Source organism: Neopelma chrysocephalum, unplaced genomic scaffold (assembly GCF_003984885.1).
Source record: "Neopelma chrysocephalum unplaced genomic scaffold, ASM398488v2 Primary Assembly neopelma1_88, whole genome shotgun sequence".
NCBI lineage: Eukaryota > Metazoa > Chordata > Aves > Passeriformes > Pipridae > Neopelma > Neopelma chrysocephalum.
This window is the reverse complement of record NW_020897750.1, coordinates 4,181,973-4,205,554: the sequence shown is the minus strand read 5'-3', so window position 1 is coordinate 4,205,554 and position 23,582 is coordinate 4,181,973. Positions and strand designations below refer to the sequence as shown.

General features: G+C 41.5%; 1 protein-coding gene across 1 annotated transcript in view; it reads left to right on the top strand.

The window, feature by feature from the left end:
• Positions 1-23,582, top strand: part of ARHGAP24 (Rho GTPase activating protein 24) — a 175,994-nt gene that overhangs the window by 32,163 nt on the left and 120,249 nt on the right. The window contains exon 2 of the mRNA XM_027692814.1: positions 7,453-7,540. Within this exon, the coding sequence (XP_027548615.1) occupies positions 7,453-7,540 (88 nt within the window). The remainder of the gene's footprint in view (positions 1-7,452; positions 7,541-23,582) is intronic.

Genomic DNA, 23,582 nt, shown 5'->3' with positions numbered 1-23,582 from the left:
ACAAAAAATCTGCTTTAGAAAGGAAAGCTGCTTCATACTAATCCAAGATCTGTCTGAAACTCTTTAAAATAGCAGGCAGAATTTAGAGGTGGGAAGAGAGCATGTTAAGTTTTACTTTCAAATGTAAGGACAAGGTTGATGCTAGAAAACAGATTCAGAAAGAGGAAAAAAAGCTTTCAATAACTTCAGACATTGTCTCAGACATGGTCAGGAAATGGCCACTCTTCTTTCTTGCCCTTACTAGAGAAATGAAAACCGTAGGCATATATGAATCTAGCCTCTGGGTTTAGGCAAACTTAATTTTTTGTGGTGTTAATAGCTTAACTTGGTATGATCTTTCTCTTGTGGAACAAGCAAGGGAATTTTTTCTAGTGGCTGCTCAAGCCGAGATTGCTTAATTCTCGAGGAAAGAAGTTTCTCTCAAGCATGGAGAGGCACTCAACCATTAAGTGAAATGTCTGACAGGAGAGAAAGAGAGAAAAATCTTTAAAGAAGCTGTAATCACATTGTAGTAAAACTATCATCTCTGTCTCTCATGTCAGAATAAGTGTTTTGGTGCTCAACATCCAGCAAATGACATATATGGTATTCACCACCACAGAGGTGAATTTACTTCTTTTTTTGGAACATTAAGCTATGAGGTAGGTTTGAACCTTTCTTTAGGTAAAGGAAAAAAAATCTCCTTTATGTTCCTGTTTGCGGAATTTCTGAGAACTAAACGGCAATTCTCATTCTTCAACAGAAACAGACTCTAGAAATGTTTTAACATAGTGGGACAAGAAAATGTCAAATGCAATAGAATTTATGCCAGAAAAATGTATGCTGTGTATTGACTTAATTTTATCCAACCAACTCTTTTTTGCTGTCTTTATTCCTGGCATGTTACATACCCCCTAAAATCTGAATAGCTGCCCCCTCCCAGCCCCCCTGTTGTTCTCTCCTTGTGCATATTGTAAAGCTGTAAATGCTGCAATAACTGTAAGACAAAGACTGTATCACCCCCTGCGGTAATTGTGCCTCTTCCAGGGCTTTGGTTCCTTAAGTGATATAAAAATCCACTCTTAGAATAAAAATGAAAAAATCTTATTCTCTTACAATAAAAAAAAAATCATTATCTTATAATTACAGCTTGTATTTACTTTTTAATTGTCCCACTGTCATGTATGTTAGAAAACCTGACATTACATATATATAACAGTGACAATTCTGTAAAAGCAGTAAAACTTGTCTTTATGTAGTGTTTACCAATAAGATTTTAAACCCTGAATGTACATGGGGGGTAAGAGATCTCCGGCCATAAAATACTTCCTGTTTAAACTGAAGAACAATAATTTTATAACTAGTGATTATTAGTCCAAATATCGATAATGCTTCAGTTGAAGTTACAACCTTGGAGGCCTTTTAGGTCTACTTGTGGTAACCACCCTTTGCCCAGCTAGAGGCAGCCAAGGCAGCTCTGCCTCAACACTGATCCAGGGTTTGGAGCCAGCTGGTGAACTTGCTCAGGCCCCAGTTTTGAAATACAGATATCTCTGCATAGGCAGTTAAATGAAAGGGCTGGCTTTCAGGGTTGCTTTGCCCTTTGGCAGAAAGTGATTTTACTGGGATCTTGGAAATGCATTGTAATGGTGGAAACGAGTAGAAATTTTAAAATGTTACTGCGGTCAAACTGCTTTTAGTGAGCACAGTGCAGATTTCATTATTGACCTCAGTACAAGTGGATTTCTGCCTGTGCTGTAAATTTTCCTCCTCACCTCATGTCTGTAGGCTCCTGACAGTGCAAAGATCTATTTTTGTGATAGTTTAAAAGCAAAAACAGTAATGTGAAGAACGAGGATTTGTTAACTGGTAACAACTGATAACAACTTGTGTATTCACTTTGTCCTTCTCTGCCGTGCATCATTTTTATGAATTCACAGTACATGTACACAGCTGGATATACATGTAGAAATATACTTGTACATATGTATGAGGTATATTATTTAATTTAGGCTGATTAACAGGCTTCTCCGTGAAATACATTGGGTGCCTTTCAGGCTTCGACCTTCTAAATACGAGTGATGTTCAGAGAATTATCCACTAAATGTGGTGTTTTTCAGTTTGAGATGCCATCTGAGTTGAAGTGCACCCTTGTTCTTAAGTAGGACAATTAAGACTTTCCAGAAACAGCAACAGTGACAAAAGAAACCACAGAACACTGCTGCATTGTGTGTGGCGGTGAGTCATACAGAAGACACATGTCCCCAGAGATCCTTTCTGCCTCTTCATCCTCCCCATCAGCTGCCTCTTTCCTGGCTGATGATCTTCCTCCCTCTCTGGGAGCTGATGCTTTTTTACCCCGTCCTCCCTCTCTGAGCGAACCTTTTCTAAGAGCTGAGGAGGTATTTAGTCTGACACCACTGAGGGACAGGGAGGGCTTGGCGTGGGGAGTAACACTTGATAATGGGCTGCAGATCTTAGCACTATTTCTGGGGAGTTTTTTTTTTTTTCCCCCTGAGGGACACAGTCCAGCTGATTTGGGAACCTTTCTTGCCGAGGGGCATGAATAGCTGGGTTGTATTTGTTCAGCGGCTGCACTTTGGCAGGGATAAAGCCCTGGGAACTGCTGCCAAACCTGCACAGCCACTTCTGTGTTGTGGTTAACCTGTTAACCAACCTCTAGTAGCAGGCATAGAGGAAGAAGCTATGTGAAGATCCTCTATGTTAACTGAAAAGTAGTAGAAAAAAAAAAATCTTGGGAAAAGTTTTCCGTGAAACGAGAAAAACAGATACGTAAATGCAGCACCTGTCTTTGAAAGTCAAAGTAGAATTCAGTGAATCAAAGCTGGAAAGGAAAGAAGATATAACTGCTGGTACTGTGTACTTCTAAAGTACCTTTTTAAAGGTTGGCAGGACGAACTACGAGCAAGCAAATAGACCACTTAGAGCCTTTGGGAACTGTATTAGAATAAATCCTGAAAACGTTATTTTGGCAAGAAAGCAGTAATTTCCTCATGTATCTACATGCTTTATGATTAATCCATCCAGAGATACTGAAAATCGTGTATTTGTCTTTGTAGTTGCCGGTCAGCATCTTAAAAGCATGGGAATTTGTTGTATCCTAAACTTTCTTGGAGAAAACTTGGTACCTCTTGAACACAGGTGGTAAGACTGCTTCAGAAAATGAAGTTCAGACGAGGCTGGGGGAAGTGTATGCAGGGAAAAGCAGTGGAGCAGAATGAGAAAGAGGCACAGGGTTGCTTCACTGTTGTGATGTGTTACACAGAGCGTGCAAAACAGAAATACCATCTGTCAGCTGGTCCTCATGAGGCACTTGTGCGGTGGCCATCCTGTCTCCTCTTCTGTGCTTCCTCACAAAGTCCAGCTGCTGAATGGTGCTGAAAGTGTTTTGGGGGACCAGCATGGGATAAAACATCTATTTGAGCAAGACTGCATCATGCTGTGACTCTAATCCAAAGTAGATTGATGTCATTCTTGCTGCACTACAGTATTTTATCAGGCACTTTGTTAACAGAGTAGTGATTTTTCTTAAGTTAAAGGCTTTTATATAAGCAGATATTTGATTTTAACAAGCATGTTGGTGCTCTGCTATTTAGGTGATCTTTGGTTTGAAGCAACAGTACACTGTAGAAAAATCCATGTGTATGAGGACCTCCTTTGAAAGTGGGCTTGATGCTTGGTTAGGGAAAAGGCTGATACTTCTTGAGCAACCCAAACTTCTCCTGCATGCTGAGTCATCCTGAATGCTCAGCTAGAGAAGCAGAACTGCCCTGCTCAGGACAGAAGTGTTGGAAATCAAAAAATAACTCAGGCATACCACAGCAGGAGCTCTGCAGAACACTGCTGACCTGGTGGAGGCACAGCCTGCAAACAGAATGGCAATGGGAGCGAGGAGGGACTTGTGTCAGGGCCACATTTTTCTCCACTTCCCTTTTTCATGTATTCCTGTATTTCTGCCACCCACTTGGCACCGTGGTGGTTTTGCTTTTTTATTTTTTTCTCTTTTTTTGAAAGCAGAATATTAATCTGGTCTAATCTGCAGTCTTGGGTTGAGATTTTTTTTCAAACAGTTTTGAATGAGCCGTAGAGTTTGATGTGAAGCAGTGTGAAGTTTTCTTATTATGGAACATTTACATGTGCTCATGCACTGACACCTAAGTCAAAACATGTATTTCCTCTGGAAATTACCTTCCTCTCTTATATGCAAAATACTGTCTTGTTAGGTGTCTAAGGCTAAATAGTTGATCTTCTCTTACTTCCCCCTGAAATTAGATATTCAGGGTGAAAAACAGATGTTTAAATTGTTGAAGCTTTGCAGTTGATCAGCTGGTCAGATTGGATAGTCTGGACTATCCAAGCTGTAAGGGCCGGCCTAATGTTGCACCTTAAGGGCCCAGAAAGGCAATAGAACAAGGGGACTGCCGGTGATGTGGGGACTGGGGACCCCCTGTCCATATCAGATACCCAGCAGCCAGGGCTGTGCCACATGAGGGACCACAGGGGTTTTTTACACTACAGATGTATGCCCTGAGCATCAGGGTGTTTTTGTGGAACATAGTGCCAGCTGCTGAGAAACTAAGCAAAGGGACACTCCACGTAGCCTCAGTCCAATTATGTAGACAGCCACAAAACTTAGTGAGGGGGAAGTGTTGCTGTACGGTGATGGCAGACAGATGAGTGTGAAAGCAGACAGAATGGGAAGTGAAAGAGCTGCAGTCACTCTCTTAGGCTTTCCCCCTAGTCTGGGGAACCCAGGTGCATGTTGTACAAACAAATCTATTTTCTTATTTTAAAAAAACTCACAAATACAAATATATTTAAGTAGTTCACGTGCACCAGTGTTTCCAATAATAGTACTGAAAATAGACAGTAAAATAAAACTGCCACTTGAGAACATGTTTGCTTTTTAGACCACAGAAATACTCTGTATGGTGTTACTGTCAGGATTCCTTCTGTACTAACTTAGCAATTATGAGTGGCTTTACATTTTAGTGGGTGAAATAGATTTCACCTATGAAATGAAGATGCTAAAGTTAAAAATATTATAATCGTTTTGTTAATATTATATGTTAAAAATATTATAACCACATTCTCAAAAATTTGTCATTAAGACAGCTCACTGTTAATACTAAAAGGGTTTTACATCAAAGAATCAGAAAGCATCATGTTGTAGTGAGACTGCAGCATGTCTGTTGCTAATGAGTAGACAGCAAAGTTGAATGCAGTTTTCATTTACTGTCTCATAAATTGATTTTAGTTTACAGTGCTGTAGGCTAAGTCTCCTTAATTTTGTATTTTTGTTTAATTGGATAGCAAGACTTATAATTAGCTTAAATATGTTGTATGCCTTCACTGATGTGAGTTATTGAGCCAGTGAAATTTCACTCCAGCGTGAAGAGTGGTCTGCTCATCTTGTGTGCTGGGTGGAGGTTTTTTTTAGGTAAAACCAGCTTGATGTGAAAGTTAAAGCGGGGAAGAAGATTATATCAGTCTTAATGGTTTATTACATGTGACAAAAATACATATAGTTAAAAATGTTTTTTAGAGATTCTTCTTCCTGGTCTGCCATAATTCTCAGAAAAAACGTATTCCTTATATTTGCTGTTTTTTTTCTAGGTGTTAATATGAGAAGTTGAACTAATTTGTGACTTACCTTTTATCGTTCATGTAATCGTTTTTGTTTATGATATTATTCTTACCTAATAAGGTATTTCACAGAAGGCTTTGGAATGTGACAACTATTAACAGGTGCTGCTTGTAGCAGGAATGAAGGAAAATAGCTCCTAGTAGAGCTACTGGACCAAGGCACTTAATGCTTATAATACATTTGTATATGCAGCGAGAGGGGAAATCTGCCCACAACTGCTAACACTTGCTGCTAATACCACTGCAGCAGAATGCTGTTCTGTTTCATGTTTTCAGCAACAAGTATCATGGTGTTTAAAGGAGGTGATTTTGTATGATCTGACAAAATACCTGTGCACCCTGTCTTTCTGTCTTTGCCTTCTCGTGATACACCGTGCCTGCTGGCAGACAGCAGTGTACTGACAAGCTGATACAGAGCTTAGGCTCCACATCAGCTGGTACAAATACTGATTTTGTGAAATGTTTGTTAGCTGTTTCTTCAGATGACTTTTTCCTGTTGGTTTGTAAGGTCTCCTTTGTGAGAAGACTACAGCATTCTGGTTGTTTTGACTTCCCAGTCATTGTAAATGGTTCTGCTCCTACTGAAGGTTACAGGGATATCTTTAGGGCTGTTCAGATAAGGGGTCTGACAGGTATTTGGAAGTAGTCTTTGGTTGAAACTACTATGGAAAATGGTGTTCCATGTTGAACTCAATTATCCTTATGGGGATAAGGACCTTCCTTACTCAAGATACTCTTGTGTTTAAGCTGTGTAAGTTATAGAAGTTGTTTACTTTGGAGATGGGGGCCCTGTTGTGCTATAATTGTGGAATGTCAGTAAGAAGGTATTACCTCCCATTAACAGTGAGTGAGAGCTTGTACCTAACACAATTCCTAGGATTCCACTCCGAAAATTTACTCCTGGATAGCCATCCCAGCATAATTACATTACAAACTGCCTGCTGACTGAGGTTGAAACACTACTAGGAGGAGCTGTAATTTCTGAAAATGAAAAAGAGCACTCAGAGGAGAGGGGTGCTCTATCCATCCCATGTGTCAGCGGGACCAAAGGGGAGGGTAGGAGGGGAATAATGTCTTCAACATAGCCCCAGAAATGTTTTGAGGGTTGTAGGGGTGGTTTTTGGTAACCAGTGTTACTAAATATGCACAGCTAAAATTCCCCACCTCCCCTCTCAAGTAGTAAAGTTGTCATAAAAGTGTTCAATGCCCATCACAGAGATTATCCTACACCCATCTCCCTGTAGCAAATGCATCTTTGAACAGGACTCTGGCCATGCCTGCTGTGGCTTAGCACCAGCAGACCAGCACACTGCAGCCAGTGGGTGGAAGTGGTTTGTTTTCTCTGTACTGCTTCCCTGGGATGGTACAAAAGAACACAGAGCAGGAACTAGTTATGGACCCCACAAACTAAGGTTACTCTTCTGTCCACATATCCTGTGGCTCTAGCCAAGAAGGAAGCCTAGTTGGTAAGTTCACCTGCCTCGCATATGCAGCTTCGTAGTTTTTCACTAACCCTTTCTTTTAGTCTTGATTTTTCCCTGCAGCACAATGGAATATGTAGTATATGTGACAAGTGCAAAAATCTGCATGGTATCAAATACCCAAGAGATTAAAAAAAACTAAAGCCGTTATTGAATGCCTCAGTTAATTAAGGGATCTGTGATGTTGGCTTTTGGGATAATCCCTCCTCAGTCTCACTTTGGAAGTCAGCTGCCCAGGTGCAACATCACAAATTCATATAACCCAGTCCAAAAAGAAGCACGGTAGCAGTTTTAATTCCATGTTCATTGTTATTTTTTCCTTCAGGGTGCCATCTTTCTGCCCGGCAACAGAGTAATTGAGCATCCCTGCAATGAAGAAAGTCCAGGAAAATTCCTTTTTGAAGTTGTTCCAGGTAGGATATTCTGCTCCATATGAAAAGTCTTTCAAGTTTGTCCTCAGTGACAAATGGCCACATCTGTTCTGCCAGAACAGAAGATGAAGGTGATTAATGATTCAATTTAAGGAAAAAAATAAATTGGTTAATTTGTTAATACATTCATTCATAATTTTTTCATTCACCCCCAGGCAGCACAGGAAAAGGATGTGTTTTTTATTTGTCAGTGTAAAGCATGATTGTTCACTGCAAGGGGCTGCACCACCGCGTGGCACAGTGACAGTTACAAGTGTGTTTTGTAATTATTTTAGATTATATTGGATGTTATGAAGTAGTGTGTCTTGTGGCAACAAAGGAATCTGTAACTTAGCATCAACAGCTTATCACTGTAAGGCCTTAATGACATCAGGACCATCACTTAAGAGTGCTGTCTGGTTGCTGTGGGTGGATAAACAGATTGTAACAACAGGAAGCATCGCTGCTTTGAAACCCTGAACTTATTTTCAATTGTGGGTTTTTGATTGTTTTTTACCTGGGCTAGACTTGTCTAAAGAACATTGCCCTAGGAATCGAGTGGTGCTCTTGATTGAGTTGTATGGCTTAAGTGATTTGCTTACTGTCTTTGCTACTTTCTCTTCTGGAGGGCAGACCTTGGCCTGTTTGGGAGCCTGGTCGACAGATACCTGTGGGAGGCAGTCCTGAAGGACAAAGGAAGTGCCAGGTCCTGCCTTTGGGTCACAACAACCCCATGCAGCACTACAGACTGGGGGCAGAGTGGCTGGAAAGCTGTCTGGCAGAAAAGGACCTGGGAGTGCTGGTCAACAGCAGCTGAACATCAGCCAGCAGTGTGTCAAGAGGGCCAATGACATCCTGTCTTGTATAAGAAATAATGTGACCAGCAGGACCAGGACAGTGATTGTCCTCCTGTACTCGGCAATGGTGAGGTCAGACCTCGAATCCTGTGTTCAGTTCTGGGCCCCTCACTACAAGAAAAACATTGAGGGTCTGAAGTGTGTCCAGAGAAGGGCAATGGAACTGGTGAAGAGTCTGCAGCACAAGTCTTATGAGGAGCAGTTGAGGGAGCTGGGTTTGTTTAGCCTGGAGAAAAGGAGACCTGGGGGGAACGTTATTGTTCTCTACAACTACCTGAAAGGAGGTTGTAGCAAGGTAGGGGTTGGTCTTTTCTACCAAGTAATAAGCAATAGGACAAGAGGAAAGAGCCTCAAGCTGCACTGAGGAGGTTTAGACTGGATATTAGAAAAAATTTAGTCACCTAAAGAGTTGTCAAGCATTAGGAGAGACTTGTGAAAAGGAAATAGGGGAGTCACCACACCTGAATTTATTTCAAAGATGTGCAGATGTGGTACTTAGGGGCGTGCTTTAGTGGTGGATGTTGCAATGTTGGTTTAGCAGTTGGACTCGATCTTAAGGGTCTTTTCCAACATGAATGATTCTGCATTTCCACATCCAGTCAGCGCACTCAGTCATGGAATCATAGAATCAGCCGGCTTGGAAAGGACCTCTGAGATCATCAAGTCAAACCCTTCTTTTTTTTTTTTTATTTTTTTTTTGAAATCCAGTCTGGGTTTCCCCCCATTCCATACTCTGGAAAAATCCAGTCCAGGTTTCCCCCCATTCTGTACTCCAGAAAAATCCAGTCCGGGTTTCCCCCCATTCTGTACTCCGGAAAAATCTAGTCTGGGTTTCCCCCCATTCCGCACTCCGGCCAAAATCCAGTCTGGGTTTTCCCCCATTCTGTACTCTGGCCAAATCCAGTCCGGGTTTTCCCCCATTTTGTACTCCAGATAAAATCCAGTCCAGATTTTTCCCCATTCTGTACTCCAGCCAAGTCAAGTCTGGGTTTTCCCCCATTTTGTACTCCGGCCAAAATCCAGTCCGGGTTTTCCCCCATTTTGTACTCCGGAAAAATCTAGTCTGGGTTTCCCCCCATTCCGCAATCCGGCCAAAATCCAGTCTGGGTTTTCCCCCATTTTGTACTCCAGATAAAATCCAGTCTGGATTTTTCCCCATTCCGTACTCCAGCCAAATCCAGTCCGGGTTTCCCCCCATTCCATACTCTGGCCAAAATCCAGTCCGGGTTTTCCTCCACCCCCACAAAGCGGCCCTGGGATGCCCCGACAGAGGCACTGCAAGGTGTGAACCCCCCAAGGTGACACCAGAACAGTGTTTTATTTATTGTAACAAACACGGAGGATCATGATGCAATGAATTACTTCCAAAAAATCAGCCACAACCCTTGTAAGTATACAAGCATACAAGGAGTAAATGCAGTATAGTAGTGTGCATCAGACACTGGTGTCCATCTCAGATTGGTGTGAAGCAGCCACGTTACTGTATCAGTTTCAGAATGTAATGGGGATGCAGAAACACGTGTGATGGCTTTTAAGAGAGCCCTAGAGAAGAGTTTCTACAAAGGGTAGATCAGTGAAGCAGTACAGCACAAATTTATTGCTGTCATACCAGACTGCTACTCAGTCTACAGCTCAAAGATGTCGAGGGAGCTGGTTTTGTAAAGATGGTTCCACATAAGTGTTTCATTAGCAGTACATACCTCCTCAGCACGTTGGCTAAAGGACAAATTAAACAGCAATAAGGAAGTTGTCTTAGTTTAACATGATTACAACTTAAAAATTAAGAGACTTCAGGTGGATGTGTGGAAAAGAAACAGCTTTTTATTAACAAAATCTGAATAAACAACAAATGGTGCAATCAAAAACTTTCAGAAGAAACAAAACAAAGTCCCAATTCCCCAGGTGGGGGGGAGAAACCCGTGGCAACCCGGGGGTTTCAAGGGAGTCTCAAAAGCAGAATACCTTGCTCTGAAATGGGTCGGTCTCTCTCTCTCTCGGTCATTCTCTGCGAGGTGTCCTGTGGGGAAAAAAACTTCCTCTCAGGAAAAGAGAACGAGGCGGCCAAAAGCCAGGCTCCTGCTCTGTCCTGTCCAGTCCCGGACCAAACCCCAAAAGCCCCCGAGCAAAGGACTCCTCCCCAGCTGTCCCTGCGCCCACCGTGCTTTCCCACGAGAGCTCCCCATCTCCCCGCTCCTGGGCTGCCCCCACCCCCTCCCTGACTCCCCCCAGCCCGGAAGAAACGGGATAGGGAAGAAAAAGAAAATTCCAACATCTCTTTTGAACCTATGACAGAAGTCAAAACTTATTTGTCTTCTAAAAGACCAGTATCTGTATCCTAAATAAAACAAGTCATTTCACCAAAGGGTAGTTGAAGATTAGAGATTTGGAAACAATAATTCTGTTAATCTCCATATTGCTTTTCAATTTACCTCACATTATGGCTATTTGGAAGGGCAAATAGATGGTAATGTCTGTTGAAACTCACCTCCATGTTCTTGGTCTTAAACCATCTTGATGTTAGGTAACAAATATAGTTGTCTTCACTGATGTGTCAAGTTTTGATATACTGTAGACGTGTAAGAAATATGAAGTAGGTTTCAAAGCTTGTTTATGAAAGCTTTGTTACTATGCAAAGAAAGCCAGTGTGGTATCTCTGAGGTTTGCTTAACTCACCCCACTTTGAATCAATAAGATCTGAGAAAGTTTCTCACTGCAGTCTCTATCTTTTTTTATATGTTCAAAATACTGAAAGAAGACTATTATTAGCAGTGAAAGTCTGAAGTTGACTAAAATCTTGTTTCCATTGGAAATTAAGAGAATTCTCCATACGTCCCAATTCATATGACATTGTAATCTGTCTGATAATGTTCACCCTGGGTATGCTTATTATGCCTCTGGTCTATGTGAATTTGGCATCAAGTGTGGAATATTTACCTGTAGGCTTGAGATGTGTATGGTGCAGGCACAAAAACCTTCCTGTAGAACCATGCATACAGATATATGGCACCAGAGGGTCACTGCCTGCATGGGACCTGCCACGGCTGAGCTGCAGAAACCTCCCTCAGATAGAGCTTCTAATTTTCCCTAATGGTAGGAAATCTGGCTGCTAACAGGATAGTAGGAAATGGTAAGGCTTGAACAGTCAAACATTCGTGTTTTGAAGGCAGGCCCTTCTGTCCATGTTCAAGTACCTTCCCCAGAGATCACTTATTTTCAGTGTATGATGCTATCCCAGACACCACTGGGGCCTGTGGGATATGTACAGCACATATGGAGGTCAGACTGTACTTTGCTAATGAGCTTGAATGCTTTTACCAAAGTACCTGACTGTTGCCTAAATTGTAGAAAGCCTTTAGAAAATGCAATGTTTCACCCTGGTTTTGATTTTCCAGTGTAGTGTTAAGTCTCACCCACCATCTGTGTTATTTCTGCTCCCATAATTTGACCGTTCATTGCTGGTTTTCGAAGTGTCGGCACCTCTTTCTCGACTGCCTTCCAACCTTAGCCCTTATGTGCCAAGCCTCATCCCTGAGGTCATCCTTCATGCCCAAGTTAAAAAGCCATGGGCAGGGTAGCTGACAGTGGGAGTGCCAGCTGCTGAACTGATAGGCAATGCTGATGGGAGAGCACAGTCGCTCTTTTGATTTCCGAAAATGTTTGTTGTGCCATCTTTTTCTATATAGTCAAGTTAAAAAGCAATTTGCAACTAGTTTTTGGGCTGTGTTCATTATTTATCTGGAGCCTCCCCAAGAATCAGGGTAGGCTTCTTTGTTTTGCTTTGTTTGCTTGTTTTCAGTTCTGAGTATAGGGTTTTGCATGTGTTTTAGGATAGCACCAGTATATTTATTTCTCCACCCACTCTCCCAAGCCCCCCTCCCCCCAGTTACAAGCATGTGGCTGTAGTGACTTCATACTGGAGCAGTTTTCCTGGTGACATCTTATCCTGAGGATTCATTACCAAAAAAAAAGTTTTTGGGAATTCAGGACATTTCATGCCATAGCACTGGTCTTTGGGGAATGTAATTAAAATCGAGACTAAGACTGACTGTGGAGGCATTGCAGTGTAGATGTGTAGCAGTGTAGTGGAAGTGTCAACTGTATTTCATGCAGAGATGAAGTGAGCATTGCCACTGTCATCATCTCACTACTGCTTCTCAAGGCAAGTATTGTCAGCCTTTTGTAATGGAGCTGTTTGTCATCTGTATCCTCTTGGCGATTCAGTATAAAAGTCAGTTTTATGGGCTGACAGCAACAAAACTGAGCTCATTGAGTGTATTTGAGAAAAATGTATTGCAGCCAAGGTTCTGTTTAGCCTTTGTTAGCTTTTGTATGAGAAATCAGCTCATAGCAACGGGATCTATTTGCAGATTTTAAAAAAAATTTTGTTATCTTAACACTGTGTTAAATGTACAGCGCTGAAGCTCACACTGCTCTTGTATTCTGTTTTCCCTGTATTAAAAGTTGAAGCAATTTTAGTTATAATTCCCAAAAGCAATAGCGACAAGTCCTCTTTTTGTCTGTCATGTCTGTGGGCGGCCTGAAAACTTGCGTGCGTGTGTTTGTTTATTGGTAATACATGCAAATTATTTTGGGAATGTACGTGGGAGTGGGTTTATACTATGAAACTAATACTCTGTACACAGCCATCTCTGAAGATGAATGAAAATAATGTCTGTGGAGACAAGTATCTTGCAGTTTTGATGCTGTAATTAAAATACAGATGCCTTTAATTTGCATTTTGAAAACATTCTGTTCATTCCTTAAGTCATTACATGATTTAACACTTAAAATTGTTCCTTTTTTTCCCTTTTGTTGTGCTGACAGAGTTAATTTGCAGGAGTGAAACTGTCTCCTATAGAGCAGGAGGCCCACGTCACACTTCTGTGTGGGAGTTCTCTGTACCAGAGTCAGAGTGACCACAAAGTGATTAGTGATGTCTGCAGTTATTAACTGCTTCTCTTGCACTCAGAGGAATGTTTCACAGTCAACAGAAGTCAGAAGAGAGTTTAAATTAATAACCTTTTTAATGGGAAATATGCACATATAGCAAAGTTGTGTGATTAGCTTTGTTCAAGTGATTGCATTGAGTTTGCTGATTGTTACAAGTTTTATATAGAAGATAAAATCTCATTCTGTGTATTTGTTCCTTTCTAAAGGAAACCTGAGCTTTTCATCTTGGTGTGCAGGTGTAATGGGGAAGGCATTTGTGTTCACACAGAACTGAATCGGGTGACCTTGCCGTGTTTCAGTGGACTAGGTATCACCTAAAGGTGTGGAGGTGCAGAACACAGGCACAATTGTAGTTTGCCTGTGTGGTGGTTTGCAGACAGAATTTCTGCTTGAGTCGAGTTCCCGCACCTCATTTGCACCAGGAGGAGCCAAGTACGGAGATGTGGGAAGCTCAGACTCGTCCACTATTTTTTGCACAAGGCTCAAAGCACCTTTTTCAGAGTCCCCTGGACTTTCCAGGGGTTGCTGCCTGAAGGCATTTTGAGCAAGGGCAGTATGAAAAGCCTTGCAGTAGGGGCCTGCAGAATTCCCAGGGATGTCTAGATGCTTTTAGGAGCTCCAAGGACTTGAAAGCACCACCAGCTCAAAACAATATGGGACTATGTAGGCAATTGGCCTAGAAGAGATGATGGTTGTCGAAAGGACAAAGGAATGTGCTTCATTATCAACTGGACTTTGATCCTGGAAACTAAAGTGCTCACACTGCTACCTCACCAGTTGCTGTTATTTGAGATCCTTGTGTTATGGCTGATACCCTTCTCTATGAGTCTGATAAATGATTTTACAGCTTGGCCTCACAGGTAAGAAGCCAGATCACCACTGCAATGGTACTCCAGCATTTGAATGTTATGGAATCATGTCTTTTTTTGTCCCTGTCCTGTATTACATGCAGATTTCATAAGAAAACAGCACCAAAGACAAGGTTTCTTAGAGGTCCATGTTCACTAGTACTGTTTGTGTGCTTTGATCTAAATCATGAGTTCCCCTAGAGACACAAATAGCCCAAAGATTTCTCCGATGAGTTTTTCGGTTGCGCGAGTTTGAATATTTAATTAGCACTGTTTAAACTAAAACATACCTTTCCAAATATTGATCTTCAGTATTCCTTGCTTGTAAACTTTGTACATCTGCATTTTTCACCACAGACAAAGTATCATATCCCAGCAGTTCAGCACGTGCATCTGCGTGGGTGAATTTGCAGTTTGGTAATACTGAGTTACCAAAGTCTGGTCATACCTCTGAAAGCATTCTTTGTGCAGCCCCAAGTTGTGTGTCTGGAGCTTAAGTCACAGTTTCATGTTTAGGGGTTATTCAGACTGTTGAGAAATAACTGTAGTATTTCAGCAAAGTCATTTGTAGTCTCTGCTGATGCTTTTTTCTACACTTGGGTGTCTGCTGATTTCTTGTGCCTATGGATCCTGGGCTATCTCCCTTCCTATCAGGGAACATGAGATCTTATCTAGAGTCATGGTGGAGGCTGCAAAAGGCAGGAATTACCTTCAGCACTGTCCGCTTTTGTTCCTTTAAGGTCAGTTTGTGAGGCCTCAGAGCTGTAGTCAAGGCACAAGTCCAAACATATTGCTGAGGAAAATCATACCATTTTCATTCTGATTTAGATGAGCTCTCTCTGTGCACAGTTCTGTGTGTAGATCATTTCAGAAAGCAGTTTTTCAGTGATATATGCAACAGAAGTGTTGGTTCCCTTTGTGGTACCAACTGAAAACAGGCCAAATGGATTGCTGCAGTGACATAACTTACTTCTGCTTCTTCAAGTAGAAGTACAAGATATAAACCAAAATATGACATGTGCTTAAAATACTTAAGCTACCTCCCCACATGCTTCAGCTGAAAAGGCTGTGATAGAAAAGCAGTTTCACTGGACTGCCATGTGTCAGGACTTGGTTTTGATATTCCAGCAGTCTTTACTTTTGTGATACTGTTCAAACATCTTTTGCATCAGAGCTTTTCTTGTAAGAATTGTTTCCAGGTAATTTAGAAGTCTGCAGTAGGTTTTGTGAATTGATGTTAGGAAAGTGTTCCCCAATGCTGTTGTGGAGGGAGCCCTATGAAGTATTTTTCTATTATTTTTGAGAACCTGAGTTGTTGCTGTTCACAGCATGTTCGAATTTCATTCTTCTGGCATGAAATTTTTATGCTGTCCTTTCTCAGGGCACTGAGTAGTGTTTCATCAGGTTTCTAGGCTGACGTTATGGACTTGTGAAGTCTCTGACTACAAAGCATTTCCCAAAAGCCTGTGATTTTATTAGAGGATCTCTGTAAGGGAGTGAAATATTAATTCCCATAACTTTGAAATTGTTAGAAATTTTTTTTTCATTAGTCAGAAGAAAAAAAAGTAGCATCCACAGGCCTTTTTCTTTATTTCTTCATGTATTTAATTGCATACCATATGACAAATGGAATTTCTTGTGGATCAACTCTTCTGGTAGGAAGTGTGAGGTGGGTTTGAGGGTTTTGGTTTTTTTTTTTTTAGTTTCTCTTACATGAAAGGTTGGATAACAAACTATATTGCTCCTACTACTGCAGTAGGCTTTCACTCCTTTAAATCAGCTTAGATTTGCCTAGCTAGGCCTGTGGACCCATGGCTGAGTGTCAGGAGGGATCTGTTTTGCATATGTGTATGTCACACTGATTTCATTGTCAGTAAACAGGCCCTTTAGCCTCCACAAATGTGTTGTGAGGTTTGAGAAGATAAACGGCTGCCAGTCCATTGTAAAGTTACCAAAACCTCTTCAGTTCCCTGTTGATACACAGTGTTTAGCAGATTAAGCCCTTTGAGACTTTCCCCAAGTTCTCAAACATCTGAAATAGCCAGATCACACTAGGTGCTACTTCTTGTCACCTACCGGTTCACAATGTTTTTAATTAAGAGTCTATGAAGGCCCAGAAAATGTGGATTTGATAAGTTCACTTGCATTTTTTCCCTAAGGGACAAAAGTAAGACAAAACAGAGATTACAGATAAAATTTTTGGGCTAAGTAGGCAATTTTCTTTGTAGTGCTCCCATGTACTTTAACAGGTTGGATACCAGATGCTTACTGTAGCATATTTGTCTCTTCTGATATCAACACCTTTTAGTCCTATAAGTCATACTGACAGCAGGACTTCTGTGGGATGGGAAAGGTTGGACTCTCCAGTGAGGCACCAAACAGGGCAGACGATTAGCTGACATGTTTGACTGTGACTGGTATAATTCAACATGATGTCTCAGGGATAGAAATGTTTTAGAAGATTTCGAGCCTGTTGTTTTGAGATAGAACTGTGTGATTTCTGTAAGGATGTAGCCTTTTAAGAAATAAGGGGCAAGAGTTCCCTGCCTTATCTTCACAGGAGTCCTGAGAAGGACTGCCATGTTCTAAGTGAAGATACACTCACCTGTACAGCAAATAGCTTTCCTTGAAGGCTTAGCAGAGTGTTCGGAACATAATGCACTAAGGAAATTCTCTGCTTCTTGACTTCTTGAAAACTGTTTGTGTATTAAGAAGTTTTCTGCCCTGCTGCAAAAAAAAAAGACCTTTCCATAGCACATGTGCATACACACCTGAGCACTGAGTTACTCTCTTTGCCTTTGCTGTCAGGCAGATTCTCTGTATTCCCTTCACCATCAGCATAGCTAGCACAAAATTTATTCCCTTTTCTCCACGATATAAAACCCAAAAATGAATTGTTAAACCAGTCAGCTGCTTTGACTTGTTCCCTGTGCTGAATTCCTATCTCCTGGTATGACCCGGGTGGATTTAATTGGTGCTGCCATGAAGATGAATGCCTCCCCCATACGTGCTGACAGCCAGCAGTGCCTCTTCATTAGTCGTCAGGAGCACAGGACCTCAAGGGCATTGCTGATACTGCCGACTGAACTAATTGTACCTCTGATATCTTCTGGAGGAGGCAGACAGGCTGTTTAATCAAATGGGCACCAGCCTTCCTGAGCACAGATATCTCTCTGTAATTGCATATTGCGCTAAAGCAGCTTTGAGCGCTGCTCGTTCCCTATTGAAGATCTCCTGAATCTGCTGCCATCCTTATTAACAGTGATTTCTCAAAAATGTGTTTGGTAGAGAGCCACCTCTCTGCACTTGCGCACATTGGCATGTGCTGTCTCGTTCTCGTCCTTCAGAGGATGATTCAAAACTGATTTTTTTTTTTACATGACCCGTGGAACTGCATGGAGTCAGTGAGCCAGGGAAATGAAGCTGGCTGAAGCTTTGGTGTGCATTTCTCACAATGTTAATGGTGAGGGCTTGGTGGGAATGAACTCTTTTCCATCTCGAGCAGCAGCGCTTGTGATGCAGAATTGTTTGATGTGCCCATAACAGTTTTGTCTCCTTCGCAGTTTTCAGAAAAGCAAAACCCAAACAATCCCCAGTCTCACATCCCTGTGAAATGAGATGGCAGGTTGTGCCACCAAGCTGTTGTGCTGCCACCATAAGATCTGCTAATGTCGAGCTCAGTTCTGTACAGGCCAATGTATGTAATATCCCTTTTAACCATGTTTTTGTGCCTTGGTTGTCATGGCTGTTGAACAGCACTGAAGGAAGGCACCAAGTTCAAGATACCTGCTTTTTGTTTCGGTTCTGCAGTGACTCCTTCCATGACATTAGACCAGGTTCTACCTTTCTGTGTCCACGCATATTTAACTGAGAAGATATGTGATGCAAGCCTTGCATATTAATAATGTAAATCTGAACTAGTGATAACCTATATACTGGGGGTTTGGGGAAGAGAGGCAAGGCTAGGATTGTGACACATGCTTCCAGAGTGACATGAGTAGTTTTGCTTCCTCTCCTTCATATGGAAGATCCCCTCATGATACCACATCTGTTTAAAGATCAAGACTGGTGTGACTCAGACTTGAGCTACTTAAACAGGACATTTTCTGGTAGTTCTTATCATGAAGGGGGATGAGGCACCTTTTCCCATTCAGAAGATGACGTCCCTTTTCTGGTAGAACTCAAGCACTGGTGTCTAGCAAAGAAGACCCTGCAATAGCTGATTTAAACAAAATTTCTTTAAATATCAAAAAACTCATTCATATAGTTTTTTATCAGCCTAAAATTAATCTGATAGTAGAAGTTTCAGCTATCTGCTTTTAAAATGAGTGAATTAAATCTAGATGCAAGAACTATTTAAGAGAAAAATAACAGAGCCTTTTCTAAATATCTTCTCTGAGATATGCAGCATGTGCAGCATAAACAAATTTATTCTCACTCCTATGGCTTGAGTGTGTAACTTTGTACTGAATGAAACATGAGCCATCACATATTTTCATATATAAACCCCATTATCTTGAATCTCTTCCATCTTTGTGAACAAGTACAGACTAGGTTAGAAATGTGTGTGTTTATAATAGAAGAAGTAGTAATATTGCCTACTTTCTGAATGCTATTTCCTAGATATGGTCTGTTTTGAAAATATTTGACAGATGAAGCACTTCTGGAAACTGCTGAACACTTGTATCTTTCATTTTCTTTCGTGTAAAGTAATTCCACTTAATCATCTGTTATCAGTGACATTAATTTCATGTGGCAGGAGACTGCACAGACTCTTTAAAAATTTACCCATACTCCATAAAAATTTACCATTACTTAAGCATGGTATATGAAGCTGAAGTTATTTTTCACTTGTGTCTTTTGATTTAGAAGTGGACTACTTTCATTGATGCTGCTTAGCATGTGGTGCATGTGATCTGAGCTGTGTTGTGTTAGCGATATCAGTCATTTGGATGAGCTTCTCTGTGATCCAGTGGTGTCATTATGGAGGTTATCTGCTACACAGAAGAATTTGGAACATAATGGCAGTGGCATCTTTAAAAACTTACATGGCAAAAAAGCAAACTTAGTGGTTGAGTTTTTGGTAAACTTCTTCCACCATTGGCATTCACATACACCAGATTTGGTCTTAATGAGGATGTAACTCATGTCATGAAAATAACATTTAAGGACATGGGTTATTCACACCCTTTTTTAAATGCTACCAGTTGCAGTCACAGCAACAATAAGATTTTTTTTTTCTCTGCCTCAGCACTGCAGCTGACACTGGATCTTGATGATCAGTATCAATGTTGACAAATGGCTTAGGTAGTGCCAGACATGCAGAGATAGTTCCCACAAAGCCAGGTGGTCTGCGGGAAGTGAGAAAGGTAACTGGAATGAGAGATTGTTGCTCAGATAATTTCTGATAGTGATTTGGGGACCGAACTGGTGGTGCTGGGGGAAGCAATATTGGCTTTTTTCATTGTTCTGTTAAGGTGAGAAAATCCCTGAATTTTGATGGTGAAGACTCTCTGGGGCTGAAGATAAGTCACCCTCCAACTATGTGGCTTTTTCTTTTCTTCTTCCCCCCCCCCCCTTCATGTATATCCCTCTGGTGGCAACATCAAAAAGTCCATTGAAGTAATAGATGTACTGTGTGGGTTACCCTGTTCATGGCTTCATTTTTTAGCTTCATTATTGCTTTCAGCAATATCCATAATGTACCATGAAGCACAATTTGGAACTTAGAGTCTCAAACAAATTCTGTGAAGTGGGAAGAAAGTACTGGGAAAAATCAGAGGCAGTGATAACTGAAGCTTTTTTGAGAAAAGATTGTCCCAAGTACCCGTACTGGTGACATTATTTTGATGAATTGACATAATGATTATTTAGTTGTCTACCTCTGCTCACAGAATTGAGGATCTACCAGCTTTAGACAATCTGTACTTGATTACATTAAGTAATGAAAACAGCATTGCAGGAAGAAGCTAGAGAGAAATGTTATGGAGGAAAGCTCCAAAGCATAGACATTCAAGAAGTCATTATCCAGTGGAGCGTTCTGTAGTACAGATGCCTGCCAGTCTTCTGCAATACTAATACTAATAGTATTACTACTAATAATAAATCCCATGCTCACTGCCATTTTCAGCGAGAACATCTGCAGCTGCAAAAAGTAAATTAATTAAAATGTGTATACCTCGTCTGTCAAATAGCTGGTGGTATCCCACTAAAAATGGCAGGAAAGAGAGAGAGTAGGTGACTTGCCTGAAGCTGTGTGGGAAAGCTGGTACTGAGTCTGAAGGCAGATCTCACCTCCTTGGTAGACCAAAGAGCTTGTGCCTGCAATGTGGGAGGCAGAAGTACGCAGGCAGTGAGCTCCTGAAGCCCTCTGGTCTCTGAAAGTAGTGGGAAATCCAAGTTCCACTTGGATGAAACGATGGTTTAGCCAAACATCCTCAGAATATGGTACTTCCTAGTGCCTACGTAATCTGAAAAGAAATTGGATTACTTTCCTAAGATTTGCAGATCTTAAGGCAGGCATGCGTCATGTTTTCTCATGTACTTGGGTGTTGCTGCCTGACTTAACCCTCCACCCTGTGGCTGTGGCAGTAAAAGGCTCACAAGTCCTTTGCTCTTCATCCAGCCCTTCTGGAGACTCTTTCATCTTCCCCCTTTTCCATTACTGGTGCTCAGGGAACACTGATCCTTATTTAAAATGAAGTGCCATCTTTCTTTTTTTTCAGCCTTGTATTAGAGGGCTGGGACAAAACTTTTCAAGCTCATGGTAACTGCAAGGACCTTGCTTGTCTTTGTTTCTTCAGCATGGGTGTCAAATTTAAGGCTGAAAAGCAGAATTTCTACCTTTTATTACCCAGTTTCACAATCATGTCACATACTAGTATGCGATGCTGATTTTTATTATTCAGCGTGTTAAAAGTCAAGTTAGGCTGACTCCTTCCCTTTGACAGGAAAGGAATAACTTTCTGTGGGATGTGAATGTCTCTTCCTAGGGTGACATTGTCATCTCTCCTCATGGAATCATAGCTTGTACTGCTACCTCTGGAGACAGAAATCTCTGCTAATTAAAATATATATTTTATAAAGCTGATGGGCATAATGGGTTGTGAAATTGTGAAATTCTGTGCTGTATTTCAAATCCCCGCTATATTCATAAATTCAGTGTGTGGTTTTATTTTCTGGAAGAAATAGCAAGGAAGAACGTGATTGATGTATGTTTGTGTAGAGATAGCTTCAAACTACAAGCATATGGTTGACTGTCAGGTGTTTATGAAACTGGTCTACAATTTAGGTGGTGATTAATGAAGGAATAAACTCAAGGAGCACTGCTTGATGGTCCTGTGTTGACTTCTGCTGCAGACCAAGCATTCTGTTGTGTGGGAGGGGAAGGACCGCTTGCTCTGGGTTGAAACAAGCCTACCTGGCAGCCAAGGTTCCCATTCCATGGTGTCCATTGCAGGCGGCACGTGTCGGGAGCAGCCTGTCCTTTATCCATGCGCTGCCTGTGCGCAGCCAAGGCTGGCAGCAGGATCTGCTCTGCAAAGGGCTTCTTTCAGGGTGGCAGCGGAAAATGTGACAGCCTTGTCAGCCACTCTGCTGCGTGCCAGCGTGGAAAAGGGAGAAGGAAAACACCCAGGGAAGGGTGATTTTTGCAGCTCGCCAACTGCAGCGCTGCAGCTACACAGTCTGGGGGGAAGGTGCCATATGCCACCATTTGGCACGATGGCCAGGGGAGCACAGAGCACATTATTGTCCTTGACCTTGGCAGAAGGAGCTGGCAGCGTGGCTGCTGGGATGCTGTCTTCAGTAGGAGATGGGAGTGGGAGGGACATGGTGGTAAACTAGCAAACGTGCCTGTGCCTTGCGTGCCACAGTGGTGCAAGTGCCGGAGTGCCTCACATACCTCTCTCATTGTGCCATGAAAGGACACGTGTCACCAGCACTGAGGGGCCAGCAAGGGGCTCCCAAACCACAGTGGAATAATGTGCCTGTCAAGAACTGTAACAACATTCAAGCTCTTAGTAATGTTAGAGTGGTATTAACAGGAGGCTTACACAGGCTGATGAGAGGATGAGCTAGCTCAGTGGAGACCTTGTTGAAATTGGATAAACATCCCCAAACAAGATTAGATACACCAGAGGTGGGTTTTCTTCAGAAGGATGTGACACCTGCAGCTTCATGCCTTTCAGTTTGTGTTGTGGCTTACTGTCATCTCTAAGTGTGCACCTCATTTTCTAGAGACAGAAAAGAAGAGAGTAGGGGCTTAAGGAAGAATTTCAAATAAACTGCCTAAACCACCAGGTGTATCTTTGCTCAGAGAACAAAATTAGTGGTATCTTAGCTATGAGAATAAAATGTCACAGAGGTGGGAGACTGTACTTTCTAGCAGCAGGCAAGCCAAACAGAAAAATCCAGGTGTGAGATACAATAATGATTGGAGCTAAGGAGAATGAATAGTGGAATTAAGCAGTGGGCTACAAAAAATATGTATAAAGGGGAGTGTTTATATTGGAGGAACATGAAATATTTGTGCCATACCCTTGTTATTTCCTTATCAATGAAATGTCAAGTTAAGTTATGGTAAAGGCAAAAGAACAGCCATAGTATAAAATCTTCATGCATGGCGTCTGTTTGAGATATTGCAGAGGAGCAGTTCTGAAATGGTGAAAGAGAATTCAGGCAGGGAGGGCAACCTGCAGTTCATTATGGGCCTGGGATGGATAAAAGCACATTTAGCTTCCATCTGTTCCATTTTGGATGATACTGATAGAAGGGTCATAGCTCTGTCAGTGATAGATATCTGAAGTAATTGCCATTTTTAGCTCTTCCAAATTTTTCCCCCCTTCTGTTTATTGGACGTCTATTTTTCTTTTTGACGTATATTGCCAGATACACTGCAACCAGGTGGTAATGAGCTACAGGTGTTAGATAAAGTGAGGCTCTCCTTGCTGTCTCTCTCTCTTTCACTGTGCTGTATGTGGCACAGAAATGATGGGGAATGGAATAGTTAAGGATATGTTTTGGCACCTTTCAGATAATTTTGCTTTCCTGAAATCATATGCATAATTACCTCACAGTTTTTGAGATATTATTACACTGTGAGTGTAGCTTGAAAGAAATGAAGAACCTAGATGTTCATCTATAGTGCCATACAAGAAACAGATTACCTGTCACATACTGTATTTTCTGATTACTGAAGTATCTCATATTTTTTTTATATCTGTGCTGCCTTATGATAAAAAAAGAGGTGTGTCTTACATAATTCCCCTTTAATTAAAAATAAAAATTTATTGTGAATATGTAAAATGGTGTACCACACCTGAATACTGAATTATAGCACTCAGTAGTTCTTCCTGCAAACTGGCAAGAAATCAGCATCATGGGCATGTA